At 37.3% G+C, this 19,742-nt stretch overlaps 2 protein-coding genes across 2 annotated transcripts; both read left to right on the forward strand.

The window, feature by feature from the left end:
• Positions 1 to 7,397: 7,397 nt before the first annotated feature.
• Positions 7,398 to 8,336, forward strand: LOC116598824 (olfactory receptor 52J3). Its single transcript, XM_032358166.1, has one exon. The coding sequence runs from the start codon at positions 7,398 to 7,400 to the stop codon at positions 8,334 to 8,336; it is 939 nt and encodes a 312-aa protein (XP_032214057.1).
• An 8,994-nt stretch (positions 8,337 to 17,330) lies between these two features.
• Positions 17,331 to 18,269, forward strand: LOC116599500 (olfactory receptor 52J3-like). The gene has a single exon (XM_032359375.1). The coding sequence runs from the start codon at positions 17,331 to 17,333 to the stop codon at positions 18,267 to 18,269; it is 939 nt and encodes a 312-aa protein (XP_032215266.1).
• Positions 18,270 to 19,742: the final 1,473 nt, after the last annotated feature.

The raw sequence follows: 19,742 nt of genomic DNA on the forward strand, positions 1-19,742 counted from the left end.
CTTTAATAAATGGTGTTGGGAAAATTGGACAGCCACATGCAGAGAAATGAAGTTGGACCATTTCCTTACACCACACAGAAATATAGAATCAAAATGGATGAAGGACCTCAATGTGAGAAAGGAATCCATCAAAATCCTTGAGGAGAACACAGGCAGCAACCTCTTAGACCTCAGCCACAGCAACTTCTTCCTAGGAACATCACCAAGGGCAAGTGAAGCAAGGGCAAAAATTAACTACTGGGTTTTCATCAAGATCAAAAGCTTTTGAACAGCAAAGGAAACAGTGAACAAAACCAAAAGACAACTGACAGAATGGGAGAAGATATTTGCAAACGACATATCAGATAAAGGACTAGTGTCCAAAATCTATAAAGAACTTAGCAAACTCAACACCCAAAGAACAAATAATCCAATCAAGAAATGGGCAGAGAACATGAACAAACATTTCTGCAAAGAAGACATCCAGATGGCCAACAGGCACATGAAAAAGTGCTCCATATCACTCAGCATCAGGGAAATACAAATCAAAACCACAATGAGATATCACCTCACACCAGTCAGAATGGCTAAAATCAATAAGTCAGGAAATGACAGATGCTGGCGAGGATGCGGAGAAAGGGGAACCCTCCTCCACTGTTGGTGGGAATGCAAGCTGGTGCAACCACTCTGGAAAACAACATGGAGTTTCCTCAAAGTGTTGAAAATAGAACTGCCTTATGACCCAGCAATTGCACTACTGGGTTTTACCCTAAAGATACAAAAGTAGTGATCCGAAGGGGCATGTGCACCCGAATGTTTATAGCAGTAATGTCTACAATAGCCAAACTGTGGAAAGAACCTAGATGTCCATCAACAGATGAATGGAAAAAGAAGATATGGTATATATACACAGTGGAATACTATGCAGCCATCAAAAGAAATGAAATCTTGCCATTTGTGACAACGTGGATAGAACTAGAGGGTATCATACTTAGTGAAATAAGTCAAGCGGAGAAAGACAACTATCATATGATCTCCGTGATATGAGGAAGTGGTGATGCAACATGGGGGGTTAAGTCGGTAGGAGAAGAATAAATGAAATCAGATGGGATTGGGAGGGAGACAAACCATTAGTGACTCTTAATCTCACAAAACAAACTGAGGGTTGCTGGGGGTTGGAGGGGGGTTTGGAGAAGGGGGGTGCGGTTATGGACATTGGGGAGGGTATGTGCTTTGGTGAACGCTGTGAAGTGTGTAAACCTGGTGATTCACAGACCTGTACCCCTGGGGATAAAAATATATGTTTATAAAAAATAAAAAAATTTTTAAAAAAGATGATACTATATATTTCAAAGAGGAAAGAAAAGTCAAAAGAGGTTACCTGTAAGAAATAAGAATTACAGAATTCAGAATCAGAATCAGAATCCTTGATTTCCATATGAGGATAGAGGATAAATGCAATCATGCGTATAATGTCATCTTCAACTAATATAACTGTATTATTTCACTAGGGTTGTGGCAACAAAATGCCACAGGCTGGGTGGCTTAACAACAGACATGTCTTGTCTCCCAGTCCCAGAGTCTGGAAGTCCGAGAGGAAGGGGTCTGCAGTGCTGCTTCCTCCTCATAACTGCGAGAAAGTGTCTGTTCCAGACTTCAGGCCTAGATTACTTGGTACCTTCCTGATGTACAGGTGTTTTCTCACAGAACGTTTTTGACTTTTTTTTTTTTTTAAAGATTTTTATTTATTTACTTAACAGAGAGATACAAGAGAAGAAACAGAAGCAGGGGGAGTGAGAGAGGGAGATGCAAGCTTCCCGCTGAGCAGGGAGTCTGATATGAGGCTCTATCCCAGAACCCTGGGATCGTGACCTGAGCTGAAGACAGACACTTAAGGACTGAGCCACCCAGGCGCCCAAGCTTTTTTGTCTTAATAAGAGTATCAGTCAGATTGAATTAGGGGCCTGCCCTACTCTAGTATGACCTAATTTTGGCTTAAATTATTGGATAATGACCCTATTCCCAAATAAGGTCACATTCTAAGGTACTGGGTATTAGCACTTCAACACATAAATTTATGGCAGGGAGGGACACAGTTTAACCAGTAATGACTAAACCAACAATATCAATCATAGTTGAGGGCAAAGAAATATTTCAGGCATACAGAGATGTTAAAATTCTATCTCCTCTTCGTTATGACTTTGAAATTTAATATAAAAATGTGTTCCAGAAAAAGGGGATATGAAAATGAAAAAAAAAGGGGGATCCCAAACAGGAGAATAGGATAAGCATTTATATGGAAGCTCTGGGCACATGAAAAAGAGCCAATTCAGACTGGAGCAATGGAATTGAGGCCACTGTGAAGGAGGTCTTTCGAGAAAAAAAAAAAAATTAAATCTGTATCTTTTGAGATAGTTTACATTTTAAGTTTCTGAAAAGATAATCCCAACTGTCTTCGTCATTAAAAAGAATTTATTGTTTTTTACAACAGTAAATATTCTGGTCTGATTTTATATAACAGTTATTTGAAGAAATAAACTGTGTCAGTGGGGACCAAGTTTGTTTTAAAATTTGCTGTTGAGAATGTGTCTCATCTTGATCCTAAAATTAGCTGCCTTTATGGATCCTCGATATCTCTTAGCATCTCTCAAGATTTGATGTGTCCTACCTCACATTCAAAGAAGGAAGAAATGTACCATAAAGCAAATGTCTTAAAATTGATTTTGATTATGTGTAAAGACCTTATTGGATCCAAGAGAATATTTCATTGTATATATACAGGCAAACAAAAGCTATAAGTTTTCAGGAAATAGCTTGAATGTCTGTAGAGAATGATGGAGAAGATCGGCATGGTCAAATGAAAGAAAGATATTACTTCTCATGCTTTGTAGTCAGTGTTTTATTTCATAAGCCTAAGTGCTATTTTAGGAAGTTCCCAGAAACTTCAGTTGAGTGATAAAGGGATATAATTTTTTTAATCCAAAAAGATCACATTCTAATAAAATCTACATGATATATGCAAGATTGATTCTAACATTTGAAAAGAAAAATTTTTTAAAGATTTTATTTATTTATTTGAGAAAGATAAAGAAAGCCTGAGCCGGTTGGGGGGAGGGGCAGAGAGGGAGGGAGAAGAAGACTTCAGGCTCAGCAGGGAACCTGATTTCTTGATCCCAGGACCCTGGGATCAGGACCTCAGCCTAAGGCAGATGCTTAACAGACTGAGCCACCCAGGTGCTCCTGAAAAGAAAATATTTAATGTTATTAGAAATTTCAGAAGAAAAATGGCTACAGAGTTGGTAGTGATTGGTGATTCCTAAACTTGCTCTGCCTGAATAATATTTATGCAGCTGTTCTTGTGAGCTGAAATTTAGAAGAACAAGAAGAAGAAGAAGAAGAAGAAGAAGAAGAAGAAGAAGAAGAAGGAAAAGAAGTTATGATTGACCACATACTATGTATATGGCACTAATCTAAATGCCTCAGAGAGATTAAATTTGTATTAAATGTACCCAGTGAGAAAGACATTATTTTGATCCCCATTTTATAGTTAAGGAAACTGAGGCACAGAAATGATACATAAGTCATCTAAAGTCACGCAGCTAATGTGGCAGAGCCAGAACTTGAACCAGCACTCTGGTCCCAGGATTGAAATTTGACACTAATCAATAGGACTTCTGAAATTTGTGCAGGTGAAATCATGGTTGTGATAGGGAATTCATGCCTAGAAAATAGTGTGGAAAAATGATCATGGATCTCTGTCCTTAGTGCTACTTGGGGAAACTCAAAGCAGCTTTATGAGAGGAGGTTAGAAAAAACTTAGTGAAAAGAAATAGTAAAATGAAAAAAAAAAGACTTCTATACTAGTTCCAATATTTGAATTTAAATTACCTAGTTCTAGGGCGCCTGGGTGGCTCAGTGGGTTAAGCCGCTGCCTTCGGCTCAGGTCATGATCTCAGGGTCCTGGGATCGAGTCCCGCATCAGGCTCTCTGCTCAGCAGGGGGCCTGCTTCCTCCTCTCTCTCTGCCTCTCTGCCTCTCTCTCTGTCAAATAAATAAATAAAATCTTAAAAAAAAATAAATAAATTACCTAGTTCTAAAAAAAAACCTAGTTCTATTAAAAAATAAACTAAAAAATGGACAAATAAATAAATAAGCCAGTTTCTTCTCTATGTAGGTCAGTAAGCCCTCGAATTGGACCACAGAGCCACATTCACACGGAGAGACAGTGTGTTTTCACATATGTCAAGTATAGATGACAAAAACCATGTGCTTTATCCCTACTTTTCAACTTTTGCTTCCATATTCTTCAGTTTGCTTTTATGTTCCTTGGGACTTTTGGTCTGGGGAATAGAATCTGGAGGTCTGTGCGCAGTCTCCAAGGACTCAATCCCAGAGCGTCACATAAAGCTGGGATTAAAATGGGATGTTTTCTTAGAAATATCCCTTAGGTGCTAGGAGCCTAACTTAAAGACACTCCCCATGAAGTCCTCAGAGAGAGGTATAAGGGCCTCCCTGCTCGATGCTGTGGGGAAGTCCCGATTCCTATGGAAGGAAAATGTGAATCAGCGGCTGGTGTCTGGTGAACAGGTGTGGTGGGAAATGCAGAGATCCATGGGCAGAGCAGCCTGAGAGCTGGACCAAGCAGCCAACTGAACCAGGCAGGAAAAAAACCAAAATTGTATCTTTAAATGGGGATGGGATTATCTTTAAATGGGGATTATATTATGTTTAAAAGTCTCTGGAAGATGCAATGCCCTTAATATCATCCTGTCAGTTGCATTGGGTGAAATCAATTTCCATGTCAGTAGGAAGGGATGAGGCTAGTGGAGAGCTGCTGTCGTGAGTGGGCTCCTAGTGTTGTTCTGTATTAAACAACAGGGACTCTCCAACTTGGCTTTGGCCATCACCCTTCTAGGCACTGGTTTCTTACTTGCTTGGCCAGGGTGTTGAAGTTTTTACAGACAAAGACAAGTCTGTGCACTTTGAAGCACTGTTCTTTCTTCATTGGACTGAACTCAGAAATGATTGTTTGTTTGTTTGTTTTTACCTTGATATGTTTTCTACATTGAATAAATATAAAAATGATAAAGTGAAGCTATTACAAGGACAAAAATGAATATCTGTTTTTTAAAAAATATATTTATTTATTAAGAGTGAGAGAGCATGTGTCTGCAGGGGAGAGGCACTGGCAGAGGGAGAGAGAGAGCTTAAAGCAGACTCCATGCTGAGCTTGGAGCCCAATGAGGGATTCAATCTCTTGATGCTGAGGTCATGGCCTGAGCTGAAATCAAGAGTCGGACACTTAACCGAGCCACGCAGGTGCTTCTATCTCAGCTTTATTTTTTATTACAACTGCTGAACCATACATTCCAGGGCAAGTTCCTTTACCTCATTCTGAGCAGTTTGATGCATTCTGTAGTATTTTGAAGGCATTACTTAAGTGTCTTTCTCTCTCTGTACTGTGGGCAGAAGAGCCTGAGATCTGTACCAAGTGGCCAACTGCACCAGGCAGGAAAAAACCAAAATTGTATCTTTAAATGGGGATGAGATTATCTTTAAATGGGGATGAAATTATCTTTAAATGGGGATTATATTATATTTACAAGTCTCTGGAAGATACAATGCCCTTAATATCATCTTGTCAGTTGTATTAGATGAAATCAATTTCCATGTCAGTAGGAAGGAATGAGGCCAGTGGAGAGCTGCTGTTGTGAGTGGGCTCCTAGTTTTGCTCCATATTAAACAACAGGGACTCTCCAGCTTGACCTTGGGCATCACCCTTCTAGGCAATAGTTTCTTACTTGACCAGGTGTTTATGTTTTTACAGAGAAAGAAGAGTTTGTGCACTTTGAAGCACTGTTCTTTCTTCATTGGACTGAACTCACAAGTGAAGGTTTATTTTTTTTTTACCTTGATATGTTTTCTATATTGAAAAAATAAAAACAATAAAGTAAAAGTATAACAAAGACAAAAATGAATATCTCTGCTTTTTAATAATTTTATTTATTTGTTGAGAGTGAGAGGGCATGTGTGAACAGGAGAGGGGCAGAAGCAGAAGGAGAGAGAGAGACCTCAAGCAGACTCCATGCTGAACGTGGAGCCCGCTGCACAACTCATTCTCTTGATGCTGAGGTCATGAACTGAGCTGAAATCAGCTTCACCGAGCCACCCAGGTGCTCCTATCTCTGCTTTATTTTTTATTACAACTGCTGAACCATACATTCCAGGGCAAGTTCCTTTACCTCATTCTGAGCGGTTTGATGCATTCTGTAATATTTTGAAGGCATTACTTAAGTGTCTTTCTCCATACCCTTTAGATCATTGCAGAACTAGATTCTTCTCTATTAAGACATGATTGTCCCAGAAAACTGCAGAAAATATCTTTTTTAGTACAAAAATCATTTGAGGCTTTTTACCCAACTCATCTCTCTTCCCGGGGTCTTGGACTGGTAAGGGAAGTGTTGGCTCCGAGTGTTGGCTCCGTAGCAGTGGTAAAATGAACACCGATAAGATAACAGGTGCTCTGAGAGTACTGGTTATGTTGTGAGAGTGAACAGGTGTGATATGGCATTAGAAAACCCTCCTTTTCCTTTTCCCACCTGATACTCGATGCTGCCTGTAAATCATAATAGTTCCTGTTTCTACTCCTGGCCAGGCATCCCAAGGGGTCGCCCTTATTTTCTGATCTGGTTTGTATGAGAGGTTGCTGGGCCAAGGTCAGAGTTTTTACAGATCAGTCAGAAGAATTCAGATTTTAATTGTGTGAATACCTAGACTCCTGGATCTAGAGTTTGTTTTCTTTACGAATTTTTAAAGGTATTTTCTTTCTTTCTTTCTTCCTTCCTTCCTTCCTTCCTTCCTTCCTTCCTTCCTTCCTTCCTTCCTTCCTTCCTTTCTTTCTTTCTTTCTTTCTCTCTCTCTCTCTCTCTCTCTTTCTTTCTTTCATGTCTCTGTCTTTTTCTGCTTAAAGACATTTTTGACTGCCTCTGTAGTATAATAACTTGACCTCATATGTAGTCTTGGTGTTGCCAATGTCACTCATCAGAGTGATTATTTCCCAGAGTGGAATCACATTCTTTCTCCTTCAAAGTGAATGATAAGCGCTAATTATTAGAAATCTTCACTGAGCTTGCTGCAAGCCTCCATATTTGGGATTAGAACTCAATCCGCAGGCAGGGTGGAAACTGAATATGACCTCAACCTGCCTTATCAAATGGCTGAAAGGTATCTCATATATGTCCTTCATTGGCACACTTACTATGTATTAAGCTTGACATCAACTCTATCCTGAAACACTGAGCCAGCAAGTGACATGACATCCCCTTCAGACTTTGATCTCTCTTCTGATCTCTTCAACTTAATCTCTCTCATTTTTACCCTAGATGAGGAGAGTTTCACCTCCTTTGACCAGTGACAGCATGACATACCAGAACAGGAGTATTTTTCACCCAACCACATTCTTCCTCATTGGAATCCCGGGTCTGGAAGGGGCCCATGCCTGGATCTCCCTGCCTTTCTGCTCAGTTTACCTTGTGGCTTTACTGGGCAATGCCACAATTTTGCTGGTCATCAAGAAAGAGCAGAGCCTTCAGAGGGAGCCCATGTTCTACTTCCTGGCCCTCCTTTCAACTATCGATTTGGCCCTTTCCACAACCTCTGTGCCCCGCATGCTGGGTATCTTCTGGTTTGATGCTCATGAGATTAACTTTGGGGCTTGTGTGGCCCAGATGTTTTTGATCCATACTTTTACTGGCATAGAAGCTGAGATCTTGCTGGCCATGGCCTTTGACCGCTATGTGGCCATCTGTGCTCCACTCCACTATACGACCATCTTGACATCCCGGGTGCTTGTGGGCATCAGCATGTGTATTGTGGTTCGTCCAGTTGTGCTTACACTTCCCATGGTGTATCTCATTTACCGCCTGCCCTACTGTCAAGCTCGTGTAATAGCTCATTCCTACTGTGAGCACATGGGCATCGCAAAACTGTCCTGTGGAAACATCCGTATCAATGCCATCTATGGGCTCTTCGTGGTTTCCTTCTTTGTCTTGAACCTGGTCCTTATTTGCATCTCCTATGTCTACATTCTGCGAGCTGTCTTCCGCCTCCCATCACAGGATGCTCGGCTAAAAGCGCTCAGCACGTGTGGCTCTCACGTTGGGGTCATCTGTGTTTTCTATATCCCCTCAGTGTTCTCCTTCCTCACTCACCGATTTGGACACAACATACCACGCTACATTCACATTCTTGTTGCCAACCTCTATTTGGTTATCCCACCTTCACTCAACCCCATCATTTATGGTGTAAGGACCAAACAGATTCGAGAGCGAGTACTCCATGTCTTTATCAAAAAATAAGACTCATGGCATGTTCTTTCACTAAGGATTTTGATGCATCTAGAAAAACATGTGTGTTCTTGCTTTAACAAACATCTCCTAGTTCTAATATGTTGCTTCCAGGTTGAGATACAGTTTGATTTATTCCTAGCTACTGACTAATGGATTCTAAGACTTGTGGAGATGTCACTGGAGCTCAAGTTCAAAGGCTAATGGAGTGTCTTGAATGGAGCTGTGTGGCCTCTGTCCACATGTCTTCATGCCAAGTCCTTCATAGGAGAAAGATTCTCTTTTTCTGGGTAAAGAACATATTATACTGTTATTTATTTATTTATTTGCATTCTGTAATTAGAGAAATGTGGCACTGGAAATTTGACCCTGTATCCTACTTCATGTGTTGTTTGGTTTGTCCGTTCATTCATTCATTCACTTTATTATTCCTTTCATTTACATTCATTTTGTGTTTGTTGTATGTCTTGGATAATTCTAATTGCTAGGGATATATCCATGAACCAAACTAACACAAAATGTCTGGCTTGTGGAGTTTGAATTGTGTTATGTTCTTTAAAAAGAGCAAACTTCATAGGTTCAAAAAAAATCTTTTCCAATCTGTGGCTTGAAGTGGAATGATCTGCCAAACATGTAAGATTCAGAAGAATGATAGCCAAAATAAACATGCAATTTTGAAAGTATTTCTTTTTTGTTAGTTTTTAGGTTTATTTAATTATTTGAGAGAGAGAGAGAGAGTGGGGAGGAAGGGCAGAGGGAGAGAGAGAGAATCACAGATTTCCCACACTGTACACTGAGCCCGATACAGGACTCAATCTCAGGAGCCTAAGATCATGACCTCTGATGAAATCAAGCATTGACACTTAACCAACTGAGCCAACTAAGTGCCCCTCGAAACTATTTCTTACATATCAACAGTACCACATCACTGACTGTCTCCCTCTAGTTAGGCCCATAAATTCAAGTGTAGTTTTATAATTCAATCATGTATTGTATTTTCTCTATTTATGTGATGCATGCTGGCCTTTGCCTATCATTTTATTCACTTTTTTCCTCTCAATCTGCATTTGACCATGAAATACTCCCTTCCAAAATGCAAGGGCTCTCATTCTAGGCCCATGATCTATCTCTCATTCCCCCACTGACTTTGATGTATAAGTTTTCAAATCAATCTATGAATAGTCACCTTTCTTTGATCCTACTGATGGCTTTCAGTTAATTCAATAGTAATATTTCCCAAAGACCAAGCAATGACCTGTTGCATCATCAAACTTGGCATATTGCTTTACATTAAATTTTTTTTCTTTTTCAGATTATTTATGAAAAAAACTAAAGTAAATGTATAATGCAGACCTTTGTTCCTACAACTCATGAATTAACGACCTTCAAACATTGAACTCATCTCAAATATGTTGCTGAGTAAAAATATACACAGAATAAAGGTGGAAATTACTTTCAACACTGCTCCAATACAAATTTTGTCCTATATTTCCAGAGGCAAAATGTATCATTTGTTTATCTGACACACAGTACAGAAATTTTAAATTTTATAACCATTGCAATTTATTTTTTAGAGATTTTTATTTATTTATTTGACATCGCTTCTTGGCCTTTTGGTTAAGATCAAGTGTATTTATTTGACAGACAGAGAGATCACAAGTAGGCAGAGAGGCAGGCAGAGAAAGAGAGAGACTGCAGGAAGCAGGCTACCTGCTGAACAGAGAGCCTGATATGGGGCTTGATCCCAGGACCCTGAGATCAGGACCTGAGCCAAAGGCAGAAGTTTAACCCAGTCACCCCAGTCACAATGTTTTAATTAGGTCATTTGTTATTTATTTATATGGCTTAAAATATTTCATGTTTTATTTTTTAACATTTGGTTTTATTTATGCAGTCATCTCTTAATTAATAGATATTCACATTATTATTATTTTTTAATTAGAAAGTATCCTGCATTTCCTTGCATTTATTTCTTGGTGAATTTTAAGAAGTTTATGCATGTTTTTATAATTTGCAGTAAAATTATTGAGTAGCAGAATTGCCAATAAGAATATATTTCTGATTTCCTCATCATTGTTTTTGATCACTTCTTAAAAATTTCACATGTATTGCATGGAGCACTGGGTGAGGTGCATAAACAAGAAATTCTGAAACACACAAAAAAATAAAATTTTTTAAAAAATTCATATTTTTCAATACTTTCCTTTTTTCTAACTTTCTTGCTTCCTTAATTTAACTTTGTTCCCTAGTATTAGTCAAATATTAGTTTTCTAATTATAGTAATTTGTAGCTACCCTACTCTGAACAAAACAAAAATTCTAGCCCACTTGCTTTGTCTTGTTCTTGTACATCTGTATCTCTCATTTTGGAATTACCTGGAACTGTGATTCTAGGCTTAAAAAACCTTCTTAAATGGCCATTTTATTTGATCATATATATTTTTAACTATTTCTTTCTGCAATAAATCTTTATGAATATTTTCTTGCTCTGGGATTCACAGTGTTTGTGAAGAATATCTATTTTTCCCACTTCCACAACCCCACCTTGCTGGTGTTATTTATTTGCATTTTCATGGCTAAATATGTTCTCATCTGCTCTCATATTTGAAAAATAAATTAAAAATTAACAGAATTTTGGAACCAAGTTCTATTCCACAACCTTTCTGAATTCATTGTTCAACTTTTTGTTTTCCTGCAACTAAAGTTGTTAGTGGAAAATATGCCAGTTATTTTTCTACATGCCAGTTATTTTTCTACTCTTTTGAAAGATTTTTTCTTTTTTTTTTTGAATCATCTTTACTTCAGTGTTCTGCAATTTCATTATGAGACTAGATTTAATTTTTTTTTTAAAAAGGCATGTTCAGTATTCAATCAGCCCTTCTTTTCTTACATGATATATACAAGATATCTATTACTTCCAGATATTTCTCTATTACTTTTCAAACTTTATTTCTTTAAATAGTTCCTTCCCTACTTACCACCATATTCTTTTGTAAATATGTAAAAATAAGGTTGGGACACCTTATCTTTATTCCATGTATTTTAACTTTTCTTTCCTTCCATTATTTATTTCTTTTACTATAATCCTAAAAATATATCTGTCTATTCTTAAAACCCCCAATTTTTATTTTCAGCAGTTTCCATCCTATTCTTTAGTCCCCTAATGTAATTATTTCAACATTTAAATTTTCTATGTTTGATACTTTTCTTAAAATTCAAATTCAATTATCCAACGCATAGCACATCATTAGTTTCAGATGTAGTGTTCAACCATTCATCAGTTGCATATAACACCCAAGCTCATCACATCCTGTTCCTTCCTTAGTGCCCATCACCCAGTTACCTCATTCCCCCATCCACCTCCCCTTCAGCAACCTTTAATTTGTTTCCCATAGTTCAGAGTCTCTCGTGGCTTGTCTCCCTCTCTGAAGACTTCCCATTCAGTTTTCCCTCCCTACCCTTACAGTCCTGTACACTGTTTGTTATACTCCACATATGAGATCCTTTTAATAAAAAAAAATCCCTTTCTTCGTGATTGCAATCCTCTCTCCTGTCTTTAAGGCTGCTAACTACATGTATTTTAAGACTCTGAAGGGTTTACTTTTAGTTTGATTTTATACAGTTTCTTATTATATTGTTAGTTCTTTTTTTATTTTGTTAATAATCTTTGGGCATTTGGTGACTATTTACTGTGAGTTTTTCTTTGCCATTGTGATTTCTTGGTAGGCTCTTCAAACACCCCGGCTAAGCAATGTTTTCAGGTCGGGTTTCTTAGAAAGCACATTCTGAGATGGAGATTTGCCTGGAGGCAGATTAATGTCCCTTTAAAGGGGTCCTCATCTTAATCTTCAGAATTTGTGAATATGTTCAGTTTCATGGCAAAGAAGAACTAAATTTGCACAGGGGATTAAGGTTGATCATGATAGGGAGAGTGTCTTGGACTATTGAAGCAGAGCCAATGTAGTCATGAGTCCTTGGAAGTGGAAGATAATAGAAACAGAAAACAGAGCCAGAGAAAGATGTGATGACTCAATTGTGTAATTATTTACACATTCATTTTTTTTACAAGTTTTTATGTAAATTCCAGTGGACACACAGTGTGATATCAGCTTCAGGAGTAGGAATCAGTGATTCAACACTTCCATACATCACCTGTGTTCATCACAAGTGCCCTCCCTAACCCCAATCACCCATTTAATTCATCCCTCCCCAACTCTGCTCCAGCAGCCCTCAGTTTGTTTTCTATAGTTAATAGTCTGCTTTATGGTTCACCTATTTCTTTTTTTCCCCTGCTATGTTCATCTGTTATGTTGCTTAAATTCCACAAATGAGTGAAATCATATGATGTTTTTCTTTTTCAGACTGACATATTTCGCTTAGCATTCTACACTCTAGCTTCATCCAGGTCATTGTGAATGGCAAAAAAATCTCATTCTTTTTGATGGCTGAGTAATATTCCATTGCATACATGTACCACTATTCCTTATCCATTTATCAGCTGATGGGCATTTGGGTTCTTTCCATGACTTGGCTATGGTTGATAAAATTGCTATGAACATTGGGGTGCCTTTACATGTTTGAAGCAAAGTCAGAGCAATATCATATGTGTAGGACTTCAAACTTCATTCCTGGCTTTGAAAATGGAGAAGAGAGCCATGAGTTAAGGAATGTAGGTAGCCTATAGAAGCTGGAAAAAGGTAAAACAAGCAGACAAACAAACAAAAAACGTTCTCCTCTAGTGTCTCCAGAAACAGATGCAGACCTACTGAAAACTCGATTTTAGCTCAGTGAGATATGCATCAGCTTTCTAACAAACTGAACTGCAAGATAATAAATTTACATTGATTTAAGGCACTATATTCCTGGTAATTTATCACAGTGGCATTAGAAAACTAATAATGGCTTTGCTCCCAAGATCAGCACTGGGGAGAGGTGAATGAAGAAAGAGGGAGAAAATGATTTGTAATGAAATATGAACAAAAGTGTCAGCCAGAAGTTTACACAGGATTGCTGGAGCTGGAGTGTCCCTTCATTGTTGTCCTCATTGTGGTGAATCCAGTAAGCTCTATGCTCCTTCATCAACCAGGCATTATGGGGGTTCTCTGGGAGGGGGATTTGACCTCAGCTGAGGAAGGTCCATTAGACAATAGAAACAAAGAGGGCCATATTCTCAGTAGTTAGATGATTGAGAAATTCAGATCTGAAAGATATGTAGATGACACATTGTAGCATACAGGGTAGGAGTTTTGTGTGGCAGAGACACTACTATGAAACTCCACCTAATTCTTTAGGAATTTGCCTTTTGGTCCTTTTTGCCTCTGGCTTTTCTGAAAACCTCAAGACAGAAACCTTCACATCCCTTCCCTGTCTTTGAAATCTAACTACCCTATCTTGTGTTTGCAAGTATATGCTAGACTGCTCACTCATGTCCTTTAATGACTGCTTCTATTTATTTTGAAGATATATATATATCTTTAATTAATTATAGTAACATTAATTTAATTAATGTTAATATACATATATATCACTTCATTTTAACTTATATATCACTTAGTTTTAACATCAGTTTTAATATATCTGAAGCTTTCTGGGGGAATGAGAATAGTTACATAGACTGCCATCTTGACAGCAGAAACTAACATTTTTTAAAAGCTTGGGAAACCAACTTTTTTTAAGATATCACATTTGATAATAGGTCTGATCTGAGTGGAGTAATTTTTTCAGTTAGTATTCATTTATGATAGTTTTTGTTGCCAGATTGTTGTATGGTCTCATTACTTAAACACTTCAAACTCCATAAATTAGAATGAGAAGCAATAAATTGTCTGTATTCCAATAAACCCCCCACACACATTATGACATTGTTTTGCTGTTTCAAAATATGTTGTTTTGTATTTTTGACTTGTTCATTGAAATTATATCATATTATTTTATATAGTTCATGTATAGCTATAAATGAAAGTGTATACATTATGTGTAGATGCCTAATATACTTTGATCTTAGTGAAAGTGTAATATCTTTGAGTGAATAAAATCTTCTGTGCATTTAAGTGCTTATTTTTTTTGCAATAATTCAGAGTAGTATAATAACAATTTTTGTGCACAAAGCTCATTTGATATTTGAAGTAGATAACATGATTATTCAACATTTCCAATGATCCTTCTTTCTTCATTAAAAAGCTTTGGACATTTAAAAGCTTTGGACATTTTTGATCAGCTGGTAGTAATCCTTTAGCATTTCTTATTGTGCCAATTGGCTGGCAAAGGAGTCCGTTAGTTTTTATTTATCTCAAAATGTCTTTATAGGTAACTGAAGATGAAAAATAGAATTTGAGTAGACATTTGTAGTTGAATTTAGTAATCAAATATTTCCTATAATGAAAATCTTAGGCCCACGTATGTTCCCTGGTGAACTCTATCCTATGTGTAAAGAGTAATTAATATCTCATAACAGTACAAACTCTTTCAAATCGTATGAGTGGGAAATCCAGTATCTGAACTGAATCAGACCAAGTCTAGGATAGGATATATTCACCACTTCTCTCTGTGGCTTCTGTGACATAGATATGATAAACTATCAAGGAGGAAGATTGAAAAGATCAATCATGGACAAAAGATAATGGGACCAAAAGCTCACAGATGTCATTCCATAGTCAAACATTCAATGAACCTAGGTCACGTACGTGGTCAGGACAGTGCAGGGAGATAGCGAGTACTCATGTTGAAAATGGGATCTCCTATACCAGGCTATTATTTTTGAAATTAGAACATGGATTAAGTACACTTTGATCTAAGAAACAACAATCCATAGAATTACGCTGCAAAATATTACTTAGAGGGAGAGAGGATGTATCTATCTTTATATCATATAGTAATGATAATATTTGTGTGTTTTTGCCCCACATTTGTAGTTTTCTCTCTATAAATTCCTATTCATGCCACTTTTTCGTAGGCTTCTATTTATCTAAATCATAGTCTAGGAGTTTTGCCCACAATCTCAGAGGATTCAATCCCAGGGCACAATTTATACTAGAAAACTGAGTTCTAATTTTATAAGCAGCTAAAGCCTCAGTATAAAATGACTCTCCTTGGACTGTATTTTTTTTTTAAAGCACACAGAGCTGTGCTACTTGAGATTTTCCTTGTTGTCTCTATTCCTGTGGAGGAATGGATCATCAAAATCAAAAATGAAATTTATTTTGATTTCAGTATGTACTGCAGTCAAATGAAAAGAGAGATAGTCACAGGTAGCTGAGAAGAGCTACTGGCTTGTTGTGATATGATATTCTATGCATCATGTGGTCCAATTTTTGAATCTAATTGGGGAAGAAACTTTATATATATATTTTTTTTTCCGAAAACTTTTTTTCATAGTAGTTTTTGTTTTGTTTTGTTTTGTTTTGTTTTGTTTTACTGTTTTAAGTTTAACCTTGTAACTTTTCAAATTTTAAATGGAGATTGGGTGTTTTTGAAAATATCTAGAAGATCCAAGGCATTATGATTATATAATATATAATAAAGTATCATTTCTGCTTCTCCTATGGGTTATAAGGAATGAATGAGATGGACTTCCAAAACACAGTGGAAACCTGAGGTGAGCAGTGCCATGTTATTGAGAGTTTATTTTCAGAGAGAAACCGAAGGCAGACATCTGGGTCTTAGAAGGCCTGTTCCTGGGTAGCATCCCACTACTGGACAGCGCCTGTTATATGGAGTTTCAGTTCTCGGGAAAAAAAAAAAAAAAAAAAACATAAGTAAGGGAGGCATTGCAAAATACAGCTCTTCTCTCCCCTCCACGAACACACACAGTCTAATCTTAGAATGCATATAACATTATTTTTACCTTGTTATGCTTCCCAGAGAAATATGAAGCTATATAACACATAAAAACTGGAGCCTGTGCTACTATTTCTGACCTCAAACCACTCTGTCTTGAGGTGGAGACCTAGAGAATGTCCATTTATTTCATCATTTGAGCTAATCAGTGACTAGGTGCTTCATCATTTTGAAGGCATTGCAAAAGCCACCTTCTCTGTGCCCTTTAAACATCTACAGAGAGCAGTTCTGTACAGACTGTTTTCTAGACAGTTTTGTGCTGCTCAAAATGCCTTCTTCAGGTCCCTGCGCCCTGAAGCCTTCTAGGTAGTCTTTTACCCACATTCCTAGTTCATCAGGCAGAAGGAGTGAACGCAGTACATGCTCATTCTGTAGCAGTTGTAAACTTGGCAGGTTTTCCCAGATGAACTGATATGGCATGGAGAATAAATAAAGAAGCTTTCAAATACTGCTAGAAATCACCATTCCCTTAACACTCTGTAAGGCAAAAGCTATGCAATGGGTTGGTCTTGGGAACATAGAGACATGAACAAAAACAGACATAGTTTATCACTATCTTTCTTTCTGGGATGTTTCAAGTATAGAGGTGTATGACCTAGTGTGTGCTTTTGATGGTGGCAATGTACTTCTAATATTCTGCTTATCTTTGATAGAATGTTTGGCCAGATTGTGGCATTTTCTCTATGTCAATAAGTGATGAATGAATCATTAGATAATTTCTGCATTTCCTAATTAAGGAAGTGTCTTGTACATCTGTGCCTGTCATGTTGCTTCTAGCTGATCTGTCGCCTCTTGGATTATGTCTGCATTTCCATGTGGACATCCTTCATTTTTTGCATATCTCTTTTCAGACAGGAGCTTTACAAAAGGTACAGAGCATACAAGATTATTCCATATTTGATAGCTCGTTTTGTGCCTTAAAATTTTGCCATTGGCTTTCTAATAAGCCTTGTAGGTTAAAAGAAAGAGGATTGAATTCTTTGATAGTGGCCCATTCAAAATGAGTATTCCTTGGCTTATAAAAACAAAATACATTAACAAAACCTTTCAAATAGCAACCTTTTTCATTTTCACTATATATCGGATCATTAAGCTAGTCATTTTCATGACCACCTTCAAACTTTTCCCCCTCTTTCTAGGAATGACATCTCCTTCTCTGTCATTTGGAAGGATGTTTTATCCCAACAGGAGCACTTTTCATCCAACCACATTCTTCCTCACTGGAATCCCGGGCCTGGAAGGGGCTCATGCCTGGATCTCCCTGCCTTTCTGCTCAGTTTACCTTTTGGCTTTACTGGGCAATGCCACAATTCTGCTGGTCATCAAGATGGAGCAGAGCCTGCGGAAGGAGCCCATGTTCTACTTCCTGACCCTCCTTTCAACTATCGATTTGGTCCTTTCCACAACCTCTGTGCCCCGCATTCTGGGTATCTTCTGGTTTGATGCTCATGAGATTAGCTTTGGGGCTTGTGTGACCCAGATGTTTTTGATCCATGCCTTCACTGGCATGGAGGCTGAGGTCCTGGTGGCCATGGCCTTTGACCGCTATGTGGCCATCTGTGCTCCACTCCATTATAGAACCATCTTAACAACCCGGGTGTTAGTGGGTATCAGTGTATGCATTGTGTTTCGTCCAATTCTATTTACACTTCCCATGGTGTATCTCATTTACCGCCTGCCATTTTGTCAGACTCATGTAATAGCTCATTCCTACTGTGAGCACATGGGCATCGCAAAACTGTCCTGTGGAAATATCCGTATAAATATAATTTATGGGCTCTTCATGGTCTCTCTCTTTCTGCTGAACCTGGTCCTTATCTGCATCTCCTATGTCTACATTCTGCGAGCTGTCTTCCGCCTCCCATCACAGGATGCTCGGCTAAAAGCGCTCAGCACGTGTGGCTCTCACGTTGGGGTCATCTGTGTTTTTTATATCCCCTCAGTGTTCTCCTTCCTCACTCACCGATTTGGACACAACATACCACGCTACATTCACATTCTTGTTGCCAACCTCTATTTGGTTATCCCACCTTCACTCAACCCCATCATTTATGGTGTAAGGACCAAACAGATTCGAGAGCGAGTGCTCTGTTTCTTTGCTAAAAATTAGGTACTCTTACATTTGTTTTCCAAGAATTTCAATACAGCAAGGAAAATGTGGTTCTTTTCAGAGATTTTTCTCCGCCTTAATTTATTGCTGCCATATTATATTTCAGAGCATTTGATCTTGGCCATTGTTGATTCTATGATTTGAATAATCTTCAAAATATTTCAAGTTCAATGACTAATTCCTTGGAAGGAAGAACTGTTTGTATTACTTCACTCTGCGTGAGAGTGAACAGTCCAAGAATTGACCCTTCCCATCATTAATTTGCACTGCTTTTTTTTCTCCCCCCATTTTTAAATCTTACTTTTTTCTCCACTCAACAGAATAAGACAAGGAAACATACAACAAATACCTTTATTATCACAACATGGAATTAAAAATTATTATTACTGTGGCTTATTTATCTTGAATGTTAATCAAATATATGAGACATTTAATTTGAAATGACTTGTGAGTCTTATCCCACCCAGTTCCAGTTTTGTCTTATCCTCAGAGATGGGAATGACCACTGCATCCTTTTCATCTTTCTTAGAATCTAAATTGATATTTTTAAATTCAATAATGTCTATGGGGTTTAGGATTAAAATTTTTCATTTCATGTAAATGGTATTGCAGTGTGAACTATTTCACAGTGAGTTGTTTCACTATTAAATTTAGAGATCAATGTTGATACATAAGGGATATAATGTTCCTTTTTAAATATACTAGAGTCTTTAATATGCATTTTTATCTTTTCATATTTGAATATATATATTTTAGGTATTTTTAATTCAGAATCAATATCATGACATCTTTAAGAATCATTTTTGTTTATATTTGAAAAAATTTTGAAAGTTCTATATTTAGAAGAAGTAGGATCATCAGAGAGTAGGTTTCTGATTGAATAGGTCATGCTCTTCTTTATTTTTATGGTGTTTATTTACTGATTTCCTTGACTCCTCTTCAAGTTTCTGCCTACCTTCTTAAAAGTCTCACAGCATGATTTTTTTATTACACTTGACAGAGTAATACTTTCTTATAAGCCCCTTATCTTTAGTACCTTATTTTCATATCGTAGATTAAAATTTTTAAATGAAATAAATACTGATTATATTACCTATAACACATGAATTTATCACTTTCAAACTTAGGACTTCTGCATAGATTTAATATATATATCAATATCCCAACACCTGTTGTGAATGGGGTGTGTGTATGTTAAGTTTTACTTTTAATTATTTTGAGGCAAGATTTAAGAAAATGAAATGACTTTCTGTTTCTATTTCTAACCTGTTTATTAACATAAATGACTTAATAACTCATTACTTCAAAACTGATTTTTACTTATTCTTTCTTCATATTAAATTTCAATTTGTAAAAGGGTCTGCTCTTCATTTGTATAGTTGGTTTATCTGTTCTTGAACCGGTATCACAAGGTTTTTCATCACTACAAAATTTTAATATATTTTAATAACTTTTAAAGATGATTATTCTCCT

Source organism: Mustela erminea, chromosome 9 (genome assembly GCF_009829155.1).
Source record: "Mustela erminea isolate mMusErm1 chromosome 9, mMusErm1.Pri, whole genome shotgun sequence".
In the NCBI taxonomy this organism is placed as follows: Eukaryota; Metazoa; Chordata; class Mammalia; order Carnivora; family Mustelidae; genus Mustela; species Mustela erminea.